The following is a 25,688-nucleotide window of genomic DNA, read 5'->3' as shown; positions in this document are numbered from 1 at the left end:
CCCCACTTTACCAGCCGTGGCTCAGTCAAGGGAACGAGGACCTAGTGGCAGTACTTTGCTGCAGAGTCTTGTTTATTCCGGGGGATAAGCATTATCAGAACTGGTGGGAGGCCCTCTGGCCCCGACATCTCCCTGGCCCAGGCCTGCACTCCCCAAGTGACCACTCGAGGTCCCCAGAGCTCACCTGGGCCAGCGCAGGTAAGGAGCTAAGGGGGCAAATGGGAGCCCTGGGAGGCAGAGACGAGGGAGGAGCAGCAGCTCTAGGGATCTGCTTCATTCATTCACTCATTCATTCATTCATTTTTCTATTCTGGTTGGGAATAGACAATCCCTAGAAGGCGTAGGTGCCCGCCCTTGCTGATGTCATACACCAGTCTCTTCCTTGGTGAATCCCACAGTCGTTCTCGGAGCACCTGCTGTATCCTGGTGTTCTGCCGTCTCCCTGAGGACCAGCAGCTGGTCCTTGAAGGCCGTGGCTGTCTTCGCGTTGAGCAAAGGCGCTGAGCCAGGCTGCAGGGCGGGGTGGGTGGTGGTGGGAATGCGGAGGGTCTCTGCCCACCCTCGGCTGCCAGGGCAGCTGGATGCCCGTGCATCCTGCCAAGCAGGCTCACTTCGGGGCTGGAGGATTTGTCAGGTGGGAAATCGCTTTCTTCAGCTATGACAGGGAAAATGGGTTTTAGGGAGAAAAGATGTGGAGATGGTTCAGAGTAGGGGCTCTGGAACTTCTCAGCTCCCCTGCTGGGGGTTCTGGGCTAAAAATTAGAGCTGGTGGCCTCACTACTACACAGATGGGGTCCCCGAAGCCCAGAGAGGGGCAGGTTGGCTATTGTGGGTAGCCAGGATGCTCTGGGGAAGGAAGTAGGGCCCGCCAGAATCCTCCGAGGCCCCCCAAACTTTTAACGGAAAGATGTTGGTGCCCGCACACCCTGCGTGGCCCCGCCCTGGAGACCCCGGTACCTCCACCCAGGTCACGAAGCCCACGGCTCTGCCCCGCGATGTCACGAAGAGTGATTGAAGGTTCAGCAGCTCAAAGAGGTTGTGTGTCTGCAGGGAAGGTTGTTAGGACATGCTGGAGGGCAGGGAGTACCTGCTGGCCTGCGAGCCCTTTGGGTACCAAGACCCAGACCCCCAAGGCAGGCAGAAAGAACAGCGCCCCAGCCTGCAATGTGTATGTGACCACTAGGAGTCGCCAGAGTCCGTACAAGGAGCCGTGGAGGAGGCGGGCGGTAAAATCCTTCACTAGCTTTAACCAGAATCCTGAGTTAGGACCACTCTCCCCAGCCCCGGCCTGCTCCTTCTCCTCCCTCACTCCACCTGCAGGTTCTGTCTTCAATAGCTAAGTAATCTGCCCAAGATCACCCAAGGAGGATGTGGTAGACTTAAAATTCAGGTCCATGCCTGCCCCATGCAGTGCTTTTAACTGGCTTCTTCATCCCATGCTCTGTGCTCCCCTGAGTAAGGGGAAAGCAGCCCAGTACAGGGGAGGAGCTGGGGCCCCAGTTTCTCCTCCAGCTGTGGCAGGGTCAGCCTGCACTATCGAATTACCTGATGCAGGGAGGTTTCTGGGGACAGCTGCAGGGTCACCGGCTCTGTGGGGCAGCCCCCAGTCAAGATGTCCTGGAGATAGCGCTGGGGATGGGGGAAGGGAGATGGAGCCTGGGCCAGCCTCCTTCTGCCCCGCCCACCACTGTCAGTCCACCTTCCCTACAGGGGACTAGCTGCCCCCCAACCCTGCTGACACCCCTCACAAGGACCCACCTGTTGTCCCAGAGCCCAGGAAGGCGGCTCAGCTTGAAGGCCTTGCACCAGTGGGGCCCTTCGCACAGTGCCCACCAGGATCTGAGACTCTTAGCGGGTGGAGAGGGAGGGGGCATGTTAAGAAGAGAACTCAAGCCAGGCGTGGTGGTGCACGCTTGTAATCTCAGCATTTGGGAGGCTGAGAAAGGAGGATCTGGGTTTGTGGATAGCCTCAGCTACTTACTTAATGAGGCCCTTTGCAACTCAGTGAGACCCTGTTTCAAAATAAAGAATAAAGCCGGGCATGGTGGTGCACGCTTGTAATCCCCGTGCTTGGGAAGCGGAGACAGGAGGATCACGCAGGTTCAAAGCCAGCTTTGCTGGCTTAAGAGACCCTGTTTCCAAACAAAAATATAAAATAGGTCTGGGAGTGTAACCCAGAGGTAGAAGGGCTTCCAGGAACCCCAGTACCACAAAAAAAAAAAAAAAAAAAAAGAATAAAGAATAGGGCTGGGGTGTAGCTCGGAGGTAGAATGCCCCTGGTTCTATCCCCAGTACCACAAAAAGAAGAGGAGGAGGAAGAGGAGGGGGAGGAGGAGGAGAGAACTCTCTGGGCATAGAGGTGCACACTTGTAAGCCCAGCATTTGGGAGACAGACAGGAGGATCACGGTTTGCAGACAACCTCAGCTACTTAGTGAGGCCCTTTGCAACTCAGTGAGACCCTGTTTCAAAATAAAGAATAAAAGCCAGGCGTGGTGGTGCACACTTGTAATCCCCACACTTGGGAGGCTGAGACAGGAAGATCACACAGGTTCAAAGCCAGCCACAGCTACTTAATGAGGCTCTCAGCAACTTAGTGAGACCCTGTTTCCAAATAAAATATATAATAGGTCTGGTAGTATAGCCCGATGGTAGAAAGCTCCTGGGTTCCACCACTAGTACCACAAGAAAGAAAGAAAGAAAGAAAGAAAGAAAGAAAGAAAGAAAGGAAGAAAGAAAGAAAGAAAGAAAATTAGAAAGAAAATTTAAAAAATAGGGCTAGGGGTATAGCTCAGAGGTAGAATATCCCTTGGGTTCCATCCTCAGTCCTGCAAAAGAGAGAGAGAGAGAGAGAGAGAGAGCGCGCGCGCTCACATTTACCAAGCACCTGCTATGTGACAAGGACAGCGCTGGGTGTCTGCATGGATCCAAGGAAACTGACAGCAGCCTGTCATAATACGCCTGTCTGTCATAATACACCTCACCCATTTTACAGAAGGGGAAACTGAGGCACAACTATCCTGCCGGGTCACTCAGCTTCAGAGGAGGTGTGGGAGCTGAGGGTGGCCAGGTGGCGCAGGCTGGGGCGTCTGCACCATGACCTCTGGGCCAGGGCTGGGCTCATTCTTTCTTTTTGGTAGGAGACCTCACGCTCAGCCGGTGAAGCTGGGACCCAGGAGGCCACCGTGTTCTGAGGTTCTACTGAGTGCTGGGGGCCCAGCAAGCCACACTCTAGCCCTGGGGTATCAGGGAGGGTTGCAAAAAATTGGTTTGGAGAAGCTAGCTTGTCCAGTAAAATAAAAACTCCAGGGTTGGGCTAGAGGGGTAGCTCAGCAGTAACACACGTGTCCAACCTGTGTGAGGCCCTGGGTTCCACCCATAAAACAAACAATTTGTCAACTAGACATATATAAAGCCCCCTCTCACCTTTCTGTGGTACAGGAGATTGAACCCATGGGCATTCTACCTCCCAGCTACACACCCAGCCCTATTTAATTTTTTATTATTATATTTTTTATGGTACTGGCCAGGAGCATTCTGCTTCTGAGCTACACCCCCCGCCTTTTTTTACTTTTTTATTTTGAAATGGATTTTTACTAAGTTGTAGAGGGCCTCACTAAGTTGCCAAGGCTGGCCTTGAACCTGTGGTCCTCCTGTCTCAGCCTCCCAAGTACTAAGATTACAAGTATATGCCACCATGCCGAGCTCTTTGTTTTTCTTCTTCTTTTTTTGGTGGTACTGGGGGGGGGGGGTGGAACCCAGGGGTTTTCTACCTCCGGGCTATACTCCCAGACCTATTTTATATTTTATTTGGAAACAGGGTCTCACTAAGTTGCTGAGAGCCTCACTAAGTAGCTGAGGCTGGCTTCGAACCTGCGCCACCCTGCTGTCTCAGCCTCCCAAGCGCTGGGATTACAAGCGTGCGCCACCACGCCAGGCTTTCCTAGCTTATTTTTCATTATTTTATTTTGGTACTGGGGATTGAACTTGGTGGCGTTCTACCTCTGAGTTACACCCCCAGCCCCGTTTTATTTTTTTATTTGAAACAGGATCTCGACAAATTGTTAAGGCTGGCCTCAAACCTGTGATCCTCCTATCTCAGCCTCCTAAGTACTGGAATTACAGGTGTGCACCATCATGCCCAGTTGAAGATTTGTCTGAACCTTCCCCCTTCCAATAAAGAGCTGTTTCTTGGGTAGGCCGTGGGCTCCCACAGCCTGGGCCTCTCTGGTTGGGAGCTTTGCTTCCTGTGGTCTAAGGGTAGAGGTAAACTTTGTCTTTAAAATTGATTCTTTGTCCTAGGAGATGAGGCTGGGTCATCCACACGCTAAATCTCTTAAAGAAACACGTGGCTTTTTTTTTTTTTTTTTTTTGTGGTACTAGGGATGGAACCCAGGGGCATTCTACTTCCGAGAGTGACGCCTCCAGCCCTATTTTTTATTATTTATTTATTTATTTATTTATTTATTTATTTATTTATTTATTTATGGTGGTACTGGGGGTGGAACCCAGGGGCTTTCTACCTCCGGGCTATGCTCCCAGACCTATTTTATATTTTATTTGGAAACAGGGTCTCACTAAGTTGCTGAGGCTGGCTTGGAACCCGCGCGATCCTCCTGTCTCGGCCTCCCAAGCGCAGGGATTACAAGCGTGCGCCACCACGCCCGGCTTATTCTTTATTTTGAAACAGGATCTCGCTGAGTTGCAGAGGGCAAGGAGCTGAGGCTGGCTGTGAACTGCGATCTTCCTGTCTCAGCCTCCCGAATGCTGGGCTTACAAGCGTGCGCCACCACGCCCGGCATGTGGCAAGTTTTATAGCATGACGCTAAAGGTGTCCTTCCAGGGTAAGGAGCGGTGCTTGATATTTGGGGAGAAACTTTGGCAACCCTATTTTAAGTGATCCCTGTGTCCCCAAAGAGAATGCGGCAGTTCATGGAGCTTGAGTGGGGGACCCTTAGTTCCCGAGTTCATATATGGCCTTTCCTCCTCTCTGGGGGGCACAGGGGTGCCCCGTATGATTGTGAAGGTTGCCCAAAGAGCAAGTGAGGCCTGCTCTCTCCTTTTTACAAGGGCCACATGGGCTGATAGCAGCGCTGACGGGGCAGGGCCAGCATCTTCACTCAGATACTGCCCTTGTTGAAATGGGAAAACGGAAGGAATGCTCTGGCAGATCCTTCCTGAGATTTAGTGTACTCGTCTTTTAAGAACTGCCATTCAGTTGTCTTTAAAAAAAAAAAAAATATATATATATATATATATATATATATATATATATATATATATGCTGGTGGCCATGTGTGGTGGTACACGCCTGTAATCCCAGTACTTGGGGGGCTGAGACAGGAGAATCACAGGTTCAAAGATAGCCTTAGCAAATAGTGAAACTCATACCAATCTAGGGAGACCTTATTTCAAAATAAAAATAAAATAGGGCTGAGGGTGTAGCTAGGAGGTAGAATGCCTCTCGGTTCAGAGAAAAATAGAAACTGACGCTCAGAGAGGTAAAGGGACTCACCCAGGGTCACACTGCCACCATTCTACAGAGCCTGGATTCAGATTTAGACTCCTGGCGCTATCTCAGCCCATGGAGGAAGGCAGAGGGATCCCCACCCGGCCTCCCCAGCCTCCCCCTGTGCTGGACACCTGTGCTCTCCACCAGGGGGTACTCGGGCAAGTCTGTGGAGCTCACGACCTTGACCACCTCGTCCAGCAGCGCATCCTTGGCCAGCGTGGTGAGTGTGCGGTTCATGAAGTCCTCCACGGTCACGGGGTGGGAGCTGAGGGCAGAGGCGCCCATCAGGTCCTGGGAGTCAGGGAGACAGACCAGGACGAGGCGGGAGCATCACACTGGCAGGCAGAGGGGGTCCTGGAGTGAGCCAGGGCCCCATGGGGAGAGGAACCTGTCGTCCATCTCACTGGGGACCCAGCTCTGAATCCCCAGACCCCCTGGACCTCGGTCTCCCCAGAACAGCTCCACTGTGGGGGGTTTTATCCAGCAGCCTTCCTGGAGAAATTCACTTGAAGAACAGTTATGTAGGAAAAGAAAAAAAATGCACACCTATAATCCTAATATATGGGAGGCTGAGACAGGAGAATCACAGGTTCAAGAACAGCCTCACTAAGTAGTGAGACTCTTGTCAACCTACTGACACCTCATTACAAAAATAAAAATAAAATAAGCTGGGCGTGGTGGCGCACGCTTGTAATCCTCGCGCTTGGGAGACAGAGACAGGAGGATCGCACAGGTTCAAAGCCAGTTTTGCTGGCTTAAGAGAACCTGTTTCCAAATTTTTAAAAAGTATAAAATAGGTCTGGGAGTGTAACCCCAAGGTAGAAGGGTTTCCAGGAACCCCAGTACCAAAAAATAAATAAATAAACAAATAAAAATAAAATAGGACCAGGCGTGGTGGCGCACACTTGTAATCCCTGTGCTTGGGAGGTTGAGACAGGAGGATCCTGCAGGTTCAAAGCCAGCCTCAGATGGTTAAAGAGACCCTATCTCCAAATAAAATATAAAATAGGTCTGGGATTATAGCCCGGAGGTAGAAGGCCCCTGGGTTCCATTCCCAGTACCACCAAAAATAAATAAATAAATAAATAAATAAATAAATAAATAAATAAAATAAAATAGGGCTATGGGTGTAGCTTGGAGGTAGAATGCTCCTGTTTTCAATCCCCAGTGCCACAAAAAAAAATTCTTTTAAAATAAAGTAGGTCTGGGGGTAAAGCTTGGAGGTAGACCACCTCTGGATTCAATTCCCAGTACCAAAAATGAATAAATAAATAAATACCACGTTAAAGTATGGAAACCGCTGGGCATGGTAGCCTATGCTTGTAATCCCAGCACTTGGGAGGCTGAGACAGGAGGATCGCACAGATTTGAAGCCAGCCTCAGCTACTTAGTGAGGCGCTCAGCAACTTAGTGAGACCCTGTTTCCAAATAAAATAGAAAATAGGTCTGGGAGTATAGCTCAGAGGTAGAAAGCCCCTGAGTTCCATCCCTAGTACCACAAAAAAATAAAAATAAAGTATAGGAACCACCGGAGGAGCCACCTCCATCTTCCAGATGGACAAGCTGAGGGTTAGACTCAGGAATGGCTTGCACATGTGTAGAGCTGGCCCTCGACCCAGGACCTGCCAAGCCTCTGAGCTCTGCTTCTCTGGGGACAGAAGCTGCTCTGGCCTGGTCAAGGGAGGACCTCAAAACCCGCCTCCATTTTGGCTTCGCCTCAAGCTCCCATCCCCGAGCAGGAGCCGCCGAAGCCGGGAGCAGGGAGACCTCTTGGGTCTGACCTGGAGCAAGACACACACCTGCCCTGGCCCTGGCACGTGGAGCCCTGGAGAGGGCGGCCCCAAGGGCAGCCGTGTGCCAGCCCTTCCTGGCCTTGTGCCGCTGCGGCATTTCTCTGGGGCCTCACCAGAGTTTGCGTCCCCGAATCCAGGGCAGATAGGGCAGCTTCTTGACGATGATGGTGCCATCATAGAAGGAGGGCTGGCAGCTCTGGGCGATGGCGTTGGCCATCAGCACAGACATCAGCACAGGCAGCGCGTGGACAATTTGGCCGGTCAGCTCGAAGGCCAGCAGCGCGGTGGAGATGGTGTGTGTCACCGCCCCCGAGAAGGCCGCAGCCCCTGCGGGGCAGAGCCAGGCGGGCGGCTCAGAGGGGAGGCTGGCCAGGGCCCCCGTCTGGCCAAGCGAGGATGTGGGATGGGATAAGATGGGAATTAAGAGAGGGCTAGGGAGGCTTAGAGGATGTTGGGGCACCATGGGGGTGGGGGGCAAGCCGGGCAACTCAGTGATCACCCCGTGCGCTATAGAGCCCCCACCGAGCCAGGCCTGGCAACTCACCTGCCAGTGCGTAGCCCCCAGGCATGATGGGGTAGACAGCCCCTCCAGAGACAATACCCTCCGGGAAGGCGACCGAGAGGGCCTCGCCCAACAGGCGCCCGATGGCGGCTCCTGGCCACAGACGCAGGTGAGACGGCAGCCGTGCTAGCCAGACCCCCACAGCCCTCTGTTCCTGGGCGCCAGCCTCAGCACTTCCCTGGGTGGGGGTGGGGGCTAGCCAGGAGCCAAGGCCCTGCCCCAGTACCCCTGGACCTCTCAGACCCTGGGGAACCCAGACTCACCAAAGATAAATATGGGCATAAAGTACCCCGCCGGGATGGGAATGGTGGTAGCCAGAATCAGCATCCAGAACTGGGGGGCAGAGGGTGGGTTGGTCACACAGGGCTGGGGGAGCTGGGCAGAAGGGACAGGCCCCAGGCTGCGTGAGGCGAGCCCATCCCTCCCCGCGCTGGTCTCGGCTCGGCGCATGCCCTGGGCACCCACCTTCATAGCCAGAAAGAAGGCGAGGGTCCCAAAGATGGTGAAGCTTGGGTGGTACCATTCCAACCACAGGTTCTGGGGGTCAGGTTCCGCAGGCCAGGGTGGGGACGAGTTCCGCGTCATCAAGGCCCAGGAGCTGTTGTCTAACAGCGACCTCAAAAGTCCTCCCATGGACAGCTAGAGCAGGGGAGGGCGGCAGTTCTGTGTCCCTGGCCACCTCTCTGCCGGGCCGGCCTCTACCCCACCCAGCCAGCTCCCATCGGGGGCCTTGGGGAACAGCTCCGACCTCCCTGGACCACAGTTCCTCATCCGCAAATGGACACCAAGCTCGACCCCCGGACCAAGTGAGGGGGGCCAGGAGTGGGGTTCCCCTCTCCTGCTGCCCTTACCCGAGAAGCCATAAAGCGGCCCAGGCTGGGCGGGTAGGTGATAGAGGCCAGAATCAGCGCCGCCAGGGCCGAGTACAGAGGCTTGCTGTGGGGTGGAGGTGGGGCTCCAGTGCCGGCTCCCCTCCCCCAGGGAGGGGAAATAGGGGCTTGTCCAGGCTGATGCCAAGGGGAGGGTGAAGATAGGAGCAGGGATGTGGGCCAGACCCCCCCCGGGAAGAAATAGAGGGGTCCTCCTCTCCCCCATGGTAAGGGATGGGGTTGACCGAAAGTTTGGGACCAAGGCAGGCTGGGAGGAGGGACAGACCAGGCCAGGAGGAGACAGACCTCTCCTCCTGTGGGGAGGAGGAGAGGGCTCCGTGAGGGAGTTGGGGTTCTGGGGGTGTGGCCTCAGGGAGGGGTGGGGTTAAATGAGGGGTGGATCTTGTAGTAAGGGGACTTGCAGACATCTGGGTGTTAGTGAGGGGACAGGGCTCCGTAATTGGGGTATGGGGCGGGGAAGGGTTTAGGGGTTCAGTTGGGGCTTAGGGGCTTCCGGCGAGGCCACCAGTCCAGGGCCCACCTGGTGGCCAGCAGTTTGGAGGTGAACCAGTTGGTCCTGACGAAGCCGAGGAAGAAACGCTGGCAGAAGAGGTAAGCGCAGCTCGCCACGCCGCAGATGGCCCTGGGGTGAGGCGGTGAGGCTGGAGCCTGCCCAGTTCCCACCCCGTGGCCCTCAGCGACCCAAGACCCCGCTTACCCCAGGGCCACAAAAAAGAAGATCTCTGGCAGGTCGAAAGGCACTTCCACACGGAAGCTGGTCTGGTAGAGGGAGGTGATGGTCTCTGGGGAAGGAGGTGTGGGCCCAAGTCACACCCTCCGCACCCACACCCGGTGTCAGAGTAGCCGGCGGGTGGGGGCAGGGCGGCCCGGGTCCCCAATGTCCCCGGCGTCCAGGGCTCCACGGCCTGGCCCCGGCCAGCTTCTTCCCCTCCCACCACATGGGCCACCGTCCATCGCCCTAGGGACAGCAGAAAGAGGGGAGGAAGGGAGGGGCGGAGGGGCACCAGGCCGGGCTCACCCTGCTCGCTGTTGAAGACGGCCAGGAGGCGGAACATGAAGGCCCCACAGGTGGCCGCAAAGAAGCCCCTCCAGTAATCCCAGACGGAGAAGTGGGAAGACATGACCTCGATGCTGAACAGGACCCCTGGGGTGGCAGGCGCTCAGGACCACGGCCCGTCCCCCTCCCCCACCCCCTGCAGGATCCCATCGCCAGGACCACCTGTGCCCTTGGGGCCTAACTGAAATGGAATATAAGGCTCAAGCCTGGGCAGAGAGGACTCCAGCTGGCCAGGGAGAACCCCAGGTGGGATGCCTGTGTGCCCCCCTCTCCTCACGTAGGACCATTGGGGTCCCCGTGACACAGCTGAAGGAACCGGCTCAGAGAAGTGGACTCCTGGGCCAGGGCCACAGAGCGTGCACTGGGTTCCAAACCCATTTCTGTCTTCTGCAACCCTGAGGCCACTCGCTAGACACCCCACCCCAGGGCAGGGGCTCCAGGGAGGCTCTCACCACTGAAGGGGGCGGCAAAGACAGTGGCCACCCCCACTGCCGCAGCCGCCACCAGCATCTCATTCCGCTTGTTCTTGTTCTGGGGGTGAGTCGGGGCTCAGTCGGGTGCCTGCCACCTGCCACCCCTCCCAGGGGCTCCCCAGGCCCTCACCTCAGGCTCTCCGAGGGTCTGCACGCGCACCCGGCCCAGGTAGGCAGCTATCATCACACTCAAGTGCACGAAGGGGCCCTGGCAAGATGGGGCGTGGGCAGGCGGGCGCCCCAGGGGACCTGGCTGCCCCCCCACCCGGGGCCCAAGGAGAGGCCACCCACAGAGCCTCACCCAAGACAGCGCGGTTCCCACTCACCCTCCCCCCGGGGCCACCTGAGCGGGTCTTGTCACATCTGGGACCTGGCTGTCTCTTCCACCAAAACTGACCCCCCAACCCCCGCTCTGGTGGGGGGAGAAGACGGGAGGGGAGGGGAGGAGAGGAAAGTGCTCTCAGGCCTGCGCGTACCACTTTGCCCAGGAAGATGGTGCTGCCGCAGGCCAGGGTGCAGGAGAGGCCCACCACCTTGGCCCCGAAGTTCTTGATGTCCAGGTAGTCCTCCAAGACCACGCCCGACAAGATGGTCTTCAGCTCCGGGATTCCAGAGCCTTGGCAGGGTGGGCGGGGGCAGGAGGGCCCAGCTTAAAACTTTTCTTTTTGTTTTTGTTTTTGTGTTGGTAATACTGGGGATTGAACCCAGGAAACTCTACCACGGAGCTACACACTTAACCCATTCATTCATTCACTCATTCATGTTGGTACTGGGGATCGAACCCTGGGGCGATCTATCTCTGGGCTATACCCCCCAACCCTATTTTATTTTCTATTTTAAGACAAGGTCTCGCTTAGTTGCAGAGGGTCCCACTAAGTTGCTGAGACTGGCCTCAAACCCGCGACCCTCCTGTCTCAGACTCCCAAGTACGGGAGTTACAGGTGTGCACCACCACTCCCAACTTTATTGTTTGTTCTGAGGCAGGGCCTCCCTAAGTTGCTACAGCTGGCCTTGAATGTGTCATCCTCCTGCTTCAGCCGCCTTAGTAGTTGGGATTACAGGTGTAATTCTTGCCCAGCTAGCTTAAAACACCCAATAGTGGACCTGCTTTGTTTGTTTGTTTGTTATAGTACTGTGGATTGAACCCAGGGGCATTCTACCTCTGAACTACATCCCCAGTCCTCTTTAATTTTTTATTTTTGAAACAGATCCCTCAAATTACTAAAGTTGGCCTCCAACCTGTGTTCCTCCTGTCTCAGCCTCACAAGTACTGGGATTTATAGACATGTGCCACCATGCCCAGCTTATTTTTTAGCTTTGAAACAGGTCTTCCTAAATTGCTGAGGCTGACCTCAAAGCTCCAATCTGCCTGTCCCAGCCTCCCAAGTACTGGGATGACAGGTGTGTGGCCCCACAGCCAGCCTGCAGTGTTTTCAAGTCAGATCTCATCAGAGCCTCGCACACCTCTGGGTTTAGGATTCATGACCTCACTTTGCAGAAGAGGAGGAGGAGGAGGGGGAGGAGGAGGAAGAGGAGGAGGAGGATGGTGGCAGGGAATATGAATTCTTTCTTCAGTGGGGGCCTGGCTGCCGACCTTTCTCAGGCGCCCTCTCCTGAGCCTGCCTCTCTGGCTGTGACCTTACCTCACAGTATCCTGTCTTTTCCCCCCTCCCTAAGCACCACGGGATCTGGAAAGGCTTGGGCCAGCGGGGACTGCAGGGCAGGGCACTATACGGGCAAACGGCTGGGTGACCACAGACTCACCTCCCGAGAAGGGCGTGATGCTCTGGGAGAAGCCGGATGAGAAGGAGAGAAGGGCCACTGGATACACGACCCAGGAGAGGTACCGGAGCAGGTGGCTGTCCCCGATCTCCTGGTACAGCCAACTGTGCGCTGAGGGCAGCTAGACGTCAGGAAGCCGTCACCGGAGGGGCAACCTGAGGGCACTTTCTCGCGGGGGGGGGGGGGGGGCAGGGAGGCCCAAGGCCACCCAGGTGTGGCAGACCCCCAGGAAGAGACTACTTCCTAGCTGAGTGACCTTGGGCAAGGGACTCAACCTCTCTGAGCCTTGTTTGGGACAGTGATGGCGCCTTCCACACACAGAGGACTGAAGACCTACTGAACTAAGTGGGACAGGAGGCTGTGAAGCCCCTTAGTGGTCAGCACGTTCTCGTTATAGTAGCAGAATCTCCAAAGAAAGTATCAAGGAAAGGACCAGCGGGCACTGAAGCCTCTTCCTTACTGTGCGGATGAGCGAGTCAGAGGGGCACAGCAAGGCAGAGGGAGGCCGGGATGAGGCCTTCCAGAGCCCGGCTGCTCCCGGCGCCCACGCGCCCTAGAGCTGGTGCGCATGCGCAGAGGGTTACCTCGGACCACGCGGCTGATGGCGAAGTTCATGGCGTAGCTGATCAGGGCCATGAGCACCCCGAGCGCCATCAGGAAGTACCAGTCCTCGCCCACGCGGAACAGCTGCCGCTTCAGCCACCGCAGGCCACCTGGCCGGTGGGCGAGGGGGTCTCAGCCGGGAGGGGCAGGGGCAGGGGCAGCCCTCCCGGAGGCCTGCTTGGGCTCTGGGCAGGGAGGGGCAGGGCACAGCGGAGGAGGATTTTGGCAGGTGACAGCGCAGTACATACCAGGCCTGTGGCCCCACCCCGCCCGTGATGAGGGGCCTCTGGAAGAATAGGGGGGTTCAGGGGGAGCTGGAGCTGTCAGAGCATCTCCGGGAGCCCTGGGGATACGCTGTGCCTCTTTGGGGCTGACGAGGGCAGAGGCCCAGGTGGAGAAGGCCACGGTGACCAGGCTGGGTCTCCCCACAGGAGGGCAGACACCTGGCACAGCGGACCTGGCACAGCGGACTCCTCCCTCCCTGCTGCCGAGGCCAGGCGGGGTTCCCCGGGAGAGACTGGCGGAGCGGGATGGCTCCTGGGCCTGGGCAGGGCAGGGCCTGGTAGGGGGCCCTGGGGTTCCTCCATGGGGAGGGGATGAGGACCCCGCTCTCACCTTGGATACCTCGTCGGATGCGGGGATAGGGGCCCCAAAGCTCCTGCAGAGTCACGGGGTTCCCGGAGGAGCCTGCGCGCAGCCCCACCAGCTCCTCCATTGAGCCTGGGTGAGCGGCTCCAGCGCCCTTCCTCGCCTCTGGGCTCTTCCACGGCTCTCTCTCCCAAGTAGAAAGGAGAGATCCTTTAATCCTGTAAATCCCAGGATTTGGGAGTCGGGACACAGGAGGATCACAGGTTCAAGGCTAGCCTCAGCAACTTAGCAAGACCCGGTTTCAAAATCAAAAATAAAAAGGGCTAGGAGTATAGCTTGGAGGTAGAATGTCCCTGGGGTCAATCCCCAGTAGAAAGAAAGAAAGGAAGGAAGGAAGGGAAGGAGGGAGAAGAAGGTCCTGTGTTCCTAAGTGTGTGTGTGTGTGTGTGTGTGTGTGTGTGTGTGTGTGTGTGTAAAGTTGTCACGCTTGTAATCCCAGCATTTGGGAGGCTGAGACAGGAGGATCACGGTTCGTGGACAGCCTCAGCTACTACTTATTGAGGCCCTCTGCAACTCAGTGAGACCCTGTTTCAAAATAAAGAATAAAAACACCGGGTGTGGTGGCGCACACTTGTAATCCCCCGCACTTGGGAGGCGGAGACAGGAGGATTGCGCTGGTTCAGAGCCAGCCGCGCTGGCTTAAGAGACCCTGTTTCCAAATAAAAAGTATAAAATAGGTCTGGGAGTGTAGCCCGGAGGTAGAAGGGCTTCCGGGAACCCCAGTACCACCAAAAAAAGAAAGAAAGAATAAAAGTCAGGGCTGGGGTGTAGCTTGGAAGAATGCCCCTGGGTTCTATCCCCAGTACCGTAAACACACACACACACACACACACACACACACACACACACTTGTCACGGAGGCTCTGTCACCGAGGCTGTGGCGCATGCATGTTTTATGCAGTGCAAGGGGTTCCTTGGCGTCCCCTCCGTGTCCTAGGCCCTGATCAGGCCCCCTCCCCTCCCCTGGTCCCTCTCCCAGCCTCCTGGGACAACCACTAGGCTGCTTTATCAGCTCCAAGCTGCTGTCCTGTCGCTGCACCCAGGAACTGTGCTCTCCCTGTGGGGTCCTGTGCTCGGCTCTGACTCCCCAAGCCCACCCTGAGCAGCTCCCCCCAGCTGAGGCCAGGCAGGCCCCAGGCCCAGCAGGAGATCCCCGAGGGTCACAGAGGAAGCCGCCCCCCACCCCTTGCCCTGGCAGGTCCCTGCTCCCGCCCAGCGGCCCTCACCTGCCAGTCCTCTGTGTCGATCTGACTGGCCCTCCTCTAACAGGGCCTCTTTGCTTCCAGCTCCGGTGCACCTGGACAGGTGTGCACTCCACCAATCAACAGCTGCCCCTCCCCCGCCCGGCTGGGGCTTACAGTGGCCATTAAGAATGTCCTTGACAAACCAACCAAAACCGCCCGGGGCCCACTGAGCCTGCTGGGTAGCGCCGCCAAGGCTTGGGAGGCAGGGAGCCGGTCCCCCACCAGAGCCAAGCCAGGGCGCCCCGACCCCTGCAGCCTCCTGCAGTGCTCCTGGGACATAGGGCTGCAGGGGAGGGGAGAAGTGGTTGAGCCTGCCACCCTGCTGAAAGCAGCTTGGGGTGACATGGCTGCACCCTCCCTGAGCACCAGGCACGATGCTCAGGCCTCCCCAGAATTGTCTGAGTGCTCACAGAAGCCGGAAGCCCAGCCAGGTGGGCAGTGTTACCCTATTTATTGATTGATTGATTGATTTGCAATACTGGGGATGGAACCCAGGAGCATTCTACCTCTGAGCTACACCCACAGCCCTATTTTTTATTCTTTATTTTGAAACGGTCTCACTGCGTTGTAAAGGGCCTAAGTGGCTAAGGCTGTCTGCAAACCACAATCCTCCTGTCTCAGCCTCCCGAGTTCTGGGATTACAAACGTGCGCCACCACACCTGGCTTGGTTTACCCTGTTTTAAAGAAATGGAGCCAGGCATGGTGGTGGCGGTGCGTGCCTGTAATCTCAGTACTTGGGAGGCTGAGACAGGAGGATCGCAGGTTCTAGGACAGCCTCAGCAAGTAATGAGACTCTCATCAATCTAGTGAGACCCTGTTCCGAAACAAAAAAAAATAAAAAAAATAGGGCTGGGAATGTAGCTCAGAGGTAGAGCGCCCCTGAATTCAATCCCCAGTGCCCTCAAATAAAATAATAAAATAAAAATTTAAGAAATGGCATCACCCAGAAGTGAGGCTTCTTGTCCTAGTTCAGAGGCTGATAAGGCTTTGTAGCAGATGCAAAAATAGTTCCAGGTCAGGCGTGGCGGCACACATCTGTAACCCCAGGACTTGGGAAGCTGAGATGGGGAACTGCGGGTTTAAGGCCAGACTGAGCCCCTCGGCGAAACCCTTAGCAACTTAGTAAGACCTTATTTCAAAATTTAAGAAAAAAGGGCTGAGGTTGTAGCTCAGAAGTAGAATGCCCCTGGGTTCAATACCCAGTCCCAAGATAAATAAAGCTAACACTGGCACCACCATCACCAAATAACAAGATCACCCAGGCCCGGGCAAAGCAGGATTCCCACCCTGGTTTGCCTGACACCAAGGCCTGCCCACCGTGCTCCACGGTCCTGCCTCGATGGTCCCATCTTATTCAGGGGTGGGGAAGAGCCCAGGGCAGTGAGCCGCGGTGGCCAGGGGCCCCCAAATCCTGGCGAGGAACTTGAATTTGATCTTTTTTTCTGGATCTTTCATCTCAGAAAAATGCCTCCCACAGCATCCCAGGGGCAGCGGCGCAGGCTGAGGGCTCTGGGTAAAAGCCGTAGACCTGTCTCTCTTCCAGAGGGGAGGAGCGCGGCGTGTGTTGGGGAGGATGGTGAGGGAGCAAACGTGCAGTGTCTCCACCAGCAACTCAGTTCATTCTCCCCAGATCCTGGTGAGTCAGCTGATAAACCGAGGATCAGAGAGGTGCAGTCAGTCATCCGAGGTCACTCTGCAGAGGCCAAAGTCAGACCCGGATGGAGCAGCTCTCCCCTTCTGAGGCTCCTCAGCCCCTAAGATCCCACCAGATCGATGGCTGGGTACAGAGTTGAGGGTTGGTGCCTCATGACGCTTTTAGAAGATTTGAGGAGATCTTGTCTCCCATCCCAAACAAACCACCCTGAAGATCATGAAGACCCTTCAGTGATTGATGAAAACCTGAAATTCTGGGCTGCCTCTGCCTTGGATGCTGGGCCAAGTCGATTTATTTTCTATTTTTTTGGTACTGGGAAGTGAAACCAGGGATACCACCTCCAAGCTACATTCCTAGCTAGCCCTTTTTACTTTTTATTTTGAAATAGGGTCTCACTAAGTTGCCTAGGCCAAGAACCTGCGAGCTTCCGGTCTCGGCCTCCCAAATACTGGGATCATCGGCGTGCGCCACCACGCCAGCCTCCAGGCCAAGTTGATTCTAAATAGGAGCAGAGCCGGGCGTGGTGGCGCACGCTTGGAATCCCTGAGCTTGGGAGGCAGAGACTGGAGGATCGCGCAGGTTCGAAGCCAGCCGCACACGCTGGCTTAGGAAACCCTGTTTCCAAATAAAAATGTAAAAATAGGTCTGGGAGTGTAGCCTGGAGGTAGAAGGGCTTCCAGGAACCCCAGTACCACCAAAATAAATAAATAAATAAATAGGAGCAGAAGTGTCACTCGCGATGTGGCAAGTACTTGCTGCAGGGCGCCACCCTGGGCCTACCCTCTACCTTGGCCACTGTCTTCTGTGTACGGTCACAGGACAGCTGACTGTTCTGTTGACATTGCAAACCCCAGTTCCCACGTCTCAGGCAGCTGCCGCTGCAGTCCTTCAGCCAACCTTGCACATCCTTAGTCCCTGACCCCGTGAGCACAGGAAACCAGAGGAGGAAGCAAGGGGCCACGGGGTCCAGGAAAGGTCCCTCCAAAGCCACTGTCCCACCCAGCTGCCCCCAGAGTCCCTCCTCCACATCAAGAGCCCGCTGGAGTGGAGGTGGCTCCGCAGGGCTCTAGCTGGTCTGAAGCAGCACCTCCGACTCTCCCCAGAGCAGCACCAAGTGGGACTGCAGTTTCCTCTTCTGGTCAGTGAGGAGAGCAGGGGCCTGCCTGTGCCTCATCCATCCGAGTCCCCCGGGCCTCAAGAACTGCCCAACACGTAGGTTCCCTCAGAGATTCCTGACACTGGTCTTGAGCTGGCTGTGTGAGGAGCTGAGGGTCACGGATTCCTGGTCCTTCCCAAGACCTAAAACAAAAATCTTTTTTTTTTTTTTAAATACTGGAGATTGAACCCAGGAGTGTTCTATCTCTGAACTACATTCCCAACCCTATATTATTATTTTTTGAGCCTTTGAATTTTTTATATTTTATTTATTTATTTTTATTTTTTGGCAGGTCTGGGAATGGAACCCAGGGGCATTCAACCTCCGAGCTACACCCCCAGCCCTATTTTTTTAATTTATTTTGAAACAGGGTCTCACTAAGTTGCAGAGGGCCTCACTAAGTATCTGAGGCTATCCGCTAACCATGATCCCCCTGTCTCAGCCTCCCAAATACTGGGGTTACAAGCGTGCGCCACCACGCCCGGCAAGCCTTTGAATTTTTTTAATGTGCATTTACTGGTGCATTATAATCTCACATCATAAGTCATGTTGACAATGACATCATGCACACAGCACTCGGTGCCCCCTCTTCCCACCTCCCCATCCCCCCTTCCCAACACAGAGTACTGAGACTGACCATGGCATATTCGCATATATACACATAGTCAATGGTAGTATTTCCATTAATGAACCTCAGTCGTCCTCCTCCCTTCCCTTAGACCTCCTCCCCATCCCCGTTCATTATGTGGAGTCCTTGTGTCTCATTACTCCCTGGCTTGCGCATATTAGAGAAAATGAATGGCTTTCACTTTCTGTGGCTAGCCAATCTCTCCTAACATAACTCCAAGTCCTTCCATTTTTTTGCAAATGACATAAGTTTGTTCTTTATTGTTGAGTAGAATTCCATTGATTTTGTGGGGGTATTTTTTGTGTTCCTTTTTTTTCTTCTTCTTCTTTGCAGTACAGGGGATGGAACCCAGGGGCATTCTATCTCTGAGCTACACCCAGCCCTATTTTTAGTCTATTATTTATTTATTTATTTATTTATTTATTTATTTATTTATTTTGGTGGTACTGGGGTTCCTGGAAGCCCTTCTACCTCCGGGCTACACTCCCAGACCTATTTTATATTTTTGAAACAGGGTCTCCTAAGCCAGCGCACGCGGCTGGCTTCAAACCTGCACGATCCTCCTGTCTCTGCTTCCCAACCGCGGGGATTACAAGCGTGCGCCACCATGCCCGGCTTAGTCTTTATTTTTGAAACAGGGTCTCACTGAGTTGCAAAGGGCCTCACTAAGTAGCTGAGGCCATCCATGAACAGCGATCCTTCTGTCTCAGCCTCCCAAATGCTGGGATTACAAGCGTGGGCCACCACGCCCGCCTCTGTGTTTTATTTTTTTTAATTTGGAAACAGGGTCTCACTAAATTGCCAAGGCTGCCCTCAAACCTGAGGTCCTCTTGTCTCAGCCTCCCGAGTACTGAGATTACAGGCGTGCGCCACCATGCTGGCCTCCAGATCAGAATCTTGGGAAACTGTGTCTATGAAAAGCTCCCGGCCAGTTGGGATGCTGCCCGGATTCACGGGACTGGATCAGCTTCGATGCTTCCCATCCATGTGATCCAAGGAAGAGGCACGCCAGAGTCGGGAAATGACCTCGATGACCTTTTCTGGTCTCTCCTGGCCACTGAAGCCAGAGAATTCAGTATTTGTGTGGATGACGCCTCGGAGATGGGGACGGGGGAGGAGGAAGGGTGGGCGGGCGGTGAAGGGATCTGACATCCAGGAGCCGTGACTCAGGTCCTCGGCACCATGACTGCGTATCTGCATTTAGCTACCGGCTCCTGTTTCCCTGGCGGGTGCCGGGCTCCTGGGCCCCCCACCCGCCCCCACCTCACCTCAGTGCCCACAACTCCCCTCGGGCCTCCCTGCCAGAACCTCCAGGATAGAGTGGCTGACGTGAGCCCCGGCAGTGAGCTGCAATGGCCGGGGACCTCCAAATCCTGGAGAGGAACTCGAACGGGGTACGAATCTCCAAAGCCAGAGAAAGACCCCTCCTGCTCCAGCCGCTCTTGCAGCCCCCATTCACAGCCCACCTGCACCAGAGACAGCCCAGGAACTGGGATGAGGGGTGGAGCTCCAGACCCCTCCAGGGCCCCCAGTCTAGTGGGGGGAAATGCCCAGTTAGATAGGAGAGAGAGGACACCGCGGGGAGGTCTCAGAACAGAAAGAGCAAGTCACATTGCCAGGTTCCCGGGGTGAACACACACAGGCCTGTGTGGACGGGGGCCTCTGTGAGCCAGCTGGGTAGCAAAGGTGGGCCTGGGGAGGAGAACAAAAGCCCCACACTGCAGCCTGGACAGAGCAGACGGCCAGTCCCAGGCCAGGTGACATCTGCCATGGCTCTGCTGAGCAGCGGGTGGGCAGAGAGGGGCTCCTGGGGCCTTCTGGACCAGCCTAGCTCCACACTTGTGTGTTCAAGAAGGCCTTTGACCCACAGGCCTCTGGGTTCCAACCCCAGCTCTGCCACTAGCTTGAGTCCAGCTCCGCCCTTCGTGTGAACCTCAGTCTTAGTCTCTAAAATGAACATGACGGGAGCGCACACGTTTTTTTTTTTTCCCCCAGGTCTGGGGATGGAACCCAGGGGCATTCGACCTCCAAACTACACCCCCTGCCCTATTTTTTATTCTTTATTTTGAAACAGGGTCTCACTGAGTTGCAAAGGGCTTTACTAAGTAGCTGAGGCTGTCCATGAACCACGATCCTCTGGTCTCAGCCTCCCAAATGTTGGGATTACAAGCGTGGCCCACCACGCCAGGTCGGGAGTGTACACCTTTACTTGAGAGGCCGAGACAAGAGGATTGCAGGTTTGAGGCCATCTCAGCAACATAGCCAGGCCCTCTGCAACTTAGCAAGGCCACGTTTCAAAGTAAGAAGGGCTAGAGGCATAACTCAAAGGCAGAGCACCTCTGGGTTCAATCCCCAACATGAAAAACAAAATAGGTATGATACCTCCTCCTCCGGAGCTGGGGGACCAAAGCCACGGTGCTGGGGGCTCACGGCTGCCCCCAGGAGGCAGAGCTAGAATGACCTGAGAAGTCTTTCCTGGAGTCTCCTTTACCTCTAACTGCAATCCTGCTGCCGGCCACTCCGGCATCTCCATGGATCCAGATCCGGCTCACGTGCTAGGAACTTAACCTCCAAGACCTTTAAGGACAGTTATCAAAGAAAGCTGCCTGCATTCTTCTCTTTGGTCCCCCAAATGTTGCGAGAGCAGGGGGTGCCATGGAATCCCAGTTCTGTGGGAGGTGGCAGGGGGTGAGCTGCCAGCTGCATGTCTACCCATCCCGGGGGAGGGGGGGAAAGGATCAGCCTTTCCTAAGAGATGGGCTGCAATGGAGCTTTCTGCAGCTCCCAGCAGGGGGTCCTTGCCCCCCCCCCTCCAGGAGTTTGAGCATTCTGATGCAGAGGAGCCCAGGCTGGGGGAACCATAGACTGAATGGGGAGGCGTAGTCCCTAGAGAGCCCCAGGCTGCTGGGGAAATGCCACCTCTATGAGGTGGCAAGGGGACAGGATCCCCCCCCACACACACACTGAGGCCCAGGGGACTGGAGCAATTGTCTGGAATGCAAGCCGTGAGCTCAGCCCTCCGGCCTGCGTGTGTGGGGCTGTCAGCAGCGCCGGTTCTCTGGAGAAGATGTCCAGCCCCCTCTGGGCCATGAAGAGGCCTAAATTTAGCTAGTAGACAAGGGGCTGGCCCCCAGCCCAGAGCCAGTTGGGCCTTATAAAGCGCTGGCGGTCGGGGGCCCGGCACACTCCCTGGACGCTGTGCCCGCGCCCTTCTCGTGTCCAGCTCCTGCCCCCCTGGACAGGGCCCGGTGCTGCCCCTGGATGAGCCACCGGACCTCCTCCTCCTTCAGAGCGGAGAGAAGTTTCCATTCCTCGTCCTCTTCCTCCTCCTCGGCCTCCCGCGCCCTCCCGGCCCAGGACCCGCCCATGGAGAAGGCCCTGAGCATGTTCTCTGAGGACTTTGGCAGCTTCATGCGGCCCCACTCGGAGCCCCTGGCCTTCCCAGGCAAGTGCTCGGGGCTCTGGGAGGGGGCACAGGCTGGGGACATCACTCCAGGGTACCGTGGGACACCCATTGGCCGCGCACCTGCCAGGAATAGGTGCTGCACACGCAGCTCACAGCCACGCGTGGCCACAAGACAGAGGTGGCCGTAAAAACAGGTGGGCTCCCCAGCAACAGTGATGGCCGGGTTGGGCCGGGGTGAGATACGGCCCCTTAGCCGCCCGTGGCCACACCTGTGGCCTGGCCCTAACTAGACCCTGCTGGCACCTGGTCTGCGGGCTGGGCTGCTACAGGCCGAGCGTCACATATGCACATGTGTAGGCACACACACAGGTACGCAGTGTTGGGCGAGATTTATCCCTGGCCCAGAAAAAGTGGGCAAGGGATGTGAGGAGGGGCTCAGGAAGGAGCCCAAGGAAAGAAAAGGACAGACACCCGTGCCCAGCTCACAGAGACCCTCCCCACAGCTCGCACCGGGGGCCCTGGCAACATCAAGACCCTCGGAGACACCTACGAGTTCGCCGTGGATGTGAGGGACTTCTCCCCCGAAGACATCATCGTCACCACCTCCAACAACCACATCGAGGTGCGGGCCGAGAAGGTGAGCCTGGCCCCACTCTAGCCCTGTCCTCTGCGTACCGCCATCGCCCATCTCCTCAGACCCGACCAGTGTCCTTCCTCACCTGGCCTCCCCCGGGACGAGCAGGAGAGCTTGCCCCACAGCTCACAGCCGGGACCACCCTGTGCCTCGCTCTGCCCCAAGGCTGTCGGATCCGGCTTTCAGCAGCTGAGGGGTCTTGGGGATGGGAGGGGGATGGAGGGATGTGGGCAGAGGGGCCCTGAGGGGGAGAGGCATGGGGGCGGTGGGGGAGGGGTGTACCCACACGTTACACCTTCAGCCTAATTCCATCCCGGAGCCAGAGGCCCAGGCCTCATCCTGGGACCCCAAATTGGGCCTACGGCTGAACAGAGGCCCTAAAGTTCAGGGTCACTCTCTCAGAGCCATACGCTTTTCTACCCATGGGTCTCGGGGTTACTGGGTCGCCGGGGGCCCTGAGCCTGAGATCCCAGGAGGCTCCGTCCTCTACTGCAGAGGAAGGCGTGGCTGGGCCTGGCAGGGCCAGCAGAGGCCTGCTAGAGGGGCTCTGCCCAGCTCCTCCTGATCCTGCTGGCAGCCGGCTTCCTTCCCAGTGCACCGGTGGACTCGGGGGGACCCCTGCCAGGACTGTGAGCTGGTGGCAGCACATGCCAGTCTTGCTGCCCTGACGGTGACTCAGCCGCCCAGACTCTTCTGGACACCGTGTGCTGGCTGAGCTGTGGGGGAGGGGCACGGCCCTGGCGGGTGGACACTCAGTCAGGGGTCCCCCTCGGGATGCCTGGAGCTCCAACCAGCCCCTCTGTGCCTGCCCCAGCTGTGGTCACCACCTCCCTCCCCATCCCGTGACGGTGGGACCGTCAGCATGCTGGCCCAGCTGGGGGCAGCCTGCCTGACCCATGGACCCTCCTCCAGCTGGCAGCCGATGGCACCGTCATGAACACCTTCGCTCATAAGTGCCAGCTGCCGGAGGACGTGGACCCAACCTCTGTGACCTCGGCCCTGCGGGAGGACGGCAGCCTCACCATCCGGGCGCGGCGTCACCCGCACACCGAGCACGTCCAGCAGACCTTCCGGACGGAGATAAAAATCTGAGGGTCTCCCCGGGCCCTGCCCTCCCCCACCTCCTCCCATGCTGGCCCGCCAGCCCAGGGTCCCCACCCCCTGACTACAGCCCCCAGGTGTCTCAGTACTGGCTCCAGTCTCTGGCACCCCCAGGCCCCAGGTGGGTCACCCTTCCAAATGAGGACCCTCCACGCTGCCCAGGGCAGGCCAGGGAACCCCTCGCCTCACCACAGACTCCCTAACTTAATTCAGAATAGAGCGCTGGGTGCAGTCAGGGAGGTCCCAAAGAGCCCACTTGGGAGAGGGGAGGAGGACAGGCAGGGCTTCTGGGCAAATGATCTGCAAGACAGACTGACAGATCCTTTGATCTGTGGGGTCTCTGCAGGGCAGGGCAGGGGCAGGAGGACGGGGATTGGGATACCCCTGGCCGGGAGAGAGGGAAGGTCATAGACAAAGGTGCCCATCCAGGTGGAATGGCGGGAGGGAGGGGCAGCCACATCGCCCTCCAGACCCCAAACCAGATGGCAGGCTGCCCGCCACCTGCGCCCAGCCAGCCAGCTGTGCCAGGGCAGGCCAGGTGTGCCTGCACACGGGCGGGGTTTTCCAATACCGCTGGAGGGGAATAACAGGGTGAAACCTCCCCCCTCCCCGTACCTCCTGTGCCTCCAGGTGAGGCTGTCTCTGCAGACAGGACCCCGGAGGTGGGGGTCGGTGCGGGTACACCAGGCTGGGCGCCGCTTCCTCCGGCCATCTGTCCCTCGTCTGGGTCTGTGAACCTATGGACCTGGTGTGTGCAACACACACATCACTGTCCTTCCAACCCTCGTGTTGACCACCAGTGGAAGCCAAACTCAGAGCTGGATTTATGTCTCCATTTTCGCCCATGGGGAAGCGGAGTCTCTGAGCTGTGTGGTGCCGGGAGCTTTGTCACCGAAGGCTGGATCTGAATCTGTGATGTCTCTGCTACTTGCACAGGGCTGGGGGGACGACACTCTAACATTGAGGAATGTTCCCCACACCCTCTGCCTCCCTGGGGCTATGCATCCCACCTCCCACTTCCTCCTGCTGGGGAGGGGATCTCCAGCCTCCAGCCTGTTCCCTCCTGGCCCCCAGTCTAGGGCAGGGACCACCCTCAGCCTTGGCCCTGGGGAACCCCAACCAACCCCATTGCCTCCGGCTTAGTCTCCATGTACAGAGGCAGGGGGAGCAGAGGGGGGGCTTCAGAGTTAGTTGGGGTCCCCAGGGCTCATGGCAGGACCCAGGGGAGGCTGGGCTGGGGACTGTGGGAGAGTCTGGGCACTGTAACCTGTACACAGAATAAACGACAGTATCACAGCTTTCCAGAGACCCCCTGCCTGAAGTTCTCAAACCTGGGGTTGGGCTGAGGAACCTCAGGATAAACAGACAAGTAAAAGCCCAAGACCTCACCGAAATGTGGGTGTCCCTGGGCCTCCTCTGGCTGCCGTGGGACTCCCAGGATTATTTCAGTGAACAACCTGGCAGTGCCCTGTTTTCCAACCGCCGGCTGCGTGTCTTCCCCCGTAACCCCAGTGCTGGGGAGGCTGAGACAGGAGGATCTCTAGTTCACAGCCAGCCTCAGTAATTTGTAAGACCCTCAGCTACTTCGTGAGAGCCTGTTTCAAAATAAGGAATAAAAAAACAGGGGGAAAAACAGGGCTGGGGGTGTAGCACAAAGGTAAAATACCCCTTAGTTTGATCTCCAGTAAAACACACACACACACACACACACACACACACACACACACAAAGATTTACTGTCCTGAGACTATATCTCTGGGCATGGTTGCGTTCTTTTATAATCTCGGCATTCGGGAGGCCGAGACAGGAAGATCATAGTTTGCAGACAGCCTCAGCTACTTAGTGAGTCCCTTTGCAACTCAGTGAGACCATGTTTCAAAATAAGGAATAAAAAAAATAGGGTTAGGGGTGTGGCTGGAGGTAGAATGTTCCTAGGTTCCACCCCCAGTACCGAAAAATAAATAAGAACTCGAGACTATATACCAAGCACTGTGCCCAGCTGGCACTGTCCCAGGTGAAGAGACACCCAGGTGGGCAGGCAGCACCAGGTCACCCGGCAGCTAGGAGCCCTTCTATGGGATGGGGGGCTCTGAGGCCCAGGGAGGCTGATAGATGGCCCAAGGTCGCACAGCTCCTGGCCGGTAGGAGCCTGGGGCCTGGGCCAGGGTGGGGAGCTGGCAGGCTCAGGAACCCTGGGGGCTCTCTGGGGGACCCCACCCCGCACTCCCCCAAGGCGCTGCTGAAACCAGAGCAGCAAGCAGAGCAGCAGGCCCTCCCAGGCAGCTCCCGCCGCGGTCAGAGGACAGGGTTGGAGGGAGATACGGTATTTCCAGCCTCAGTGACTCACTAATTCCGCTGCGCTATTTGCGGCTGGACACTCATCGGCGCGGGGCTGGGGGGTGGGGACCGGCAGAGCTGGCGCCCCGCGTCGCCCCCCGCCCGGGGTCAAGCCCGCCTCGGTGTGGGGGCCCGGCGCAGCTCCACAGGCCGGCGGCGCCTCCCGGGGTGGCATCCTGGGGACACGACAGCTCTGCTGGCTCCAGGTC

At 56.9% G+C, this 25,688-nt stretch overlaps 2 protein-coding genes across 9 annotated transcripts; one reads left to right on the top strand and one right to left on the bottom strand.

The window, feature by feature from the left end:
• Positions 1-607: 607 nt before the first annotated feature.
• On the bottom strand, positions 608-13,385 carry LOC308261063 (chloride channel protein ClC-Ka-like; the record flags this gene model as incomplete). Of its 3 annotated transcripts, none has more annotated exons than XM_080692748.1 (19): positions 608-655; positions 958-1,044; positions 1,546-1,629; positions 1,759-1,847; positions 5,642-5,775; positions 7,417-7,630; positions 7,848-7,958; positions 8,129-8,198; positions 8,331-8,504; positions 8,717-8,801; positions 9,276-9,377; positions 9,453-9,537; positions 9,774-9,899; positions 10,265-10,343; positions 10,416-10,493; positions 10,762-10,901; positions 12,050-12,178; positions 12,652-12,780; positions 13,286-13,385. In XM_080692748.1, 19 exons carry the CDS (start codon positions 13,383-13,385, stop codon positions 608-610), a joined length of 2,064 nt encoding a protein of 687 aa, XP_080548874.1. The 3 variants fall into 3 exon arrangements, with proteins under 3 accessions (XP_080548874.1, XP_080548875.1, XP_080548876.1); XM_080692749.1 differs by having other exon boundaries at positions 1,546-1,626; XM_080692750.1 differs by lacking the exon at positions 12,050-12,178.
• Positions 13,386-21,262: 7,877 nt separating this feature from the next.
• On the top strand, positions 21,263-23,133 carry HSPB7 (heat shock protein family B (small) member 7; the record flags this gene model as incomplete). Of its 6 annotated transcripts, none has more annotated exons than XM_080690495.1 (3): positions 21,263-21,446; positions 21,911-22,029; positions 22,954-23,133. In XM_080690495.1, the coding sequence occupies 3 exons, from the start codon at positions 21,263-21,265 to the stop codon at positions 23,131-23,133; spliced, it is 483 nt and encodes a 160-aa protein (XP_080546621.1). The 6 variants fall into 6 exon arrangements, with proteins under 6 accessions (XP_080546621.1, XP_080546623.1, XP_080546619.1 ...); XM_080690497.1 differs by having other exon boundaries at positions 21,911-22,044; positions 22,996-23,133; XM_080690493.1 differs by having other exon boundaries at positions 21,911-22,044.
• Between the last annotated feature and the right edge of the window lie 2,555 nt (positions 23,134-25,688).

Source organism: Muscardinus avellanarius (assembly GCF_963383645.1).
Source record: "Muscardinus avellanarius genome assembly, chromosome: 3".
Classification (NCBI taxonomy): Eukaryota; Metazoa; Chordata; class Mammalia; order Rodentia; family Gliridae; genus Muscardinus; species Muscardinus avellanarius.
The sequence above is the reverse complement of the archived record's forward strand: the minus strand, read 5'-3'. Positions and strand labels throughout refer to the sequence as shown.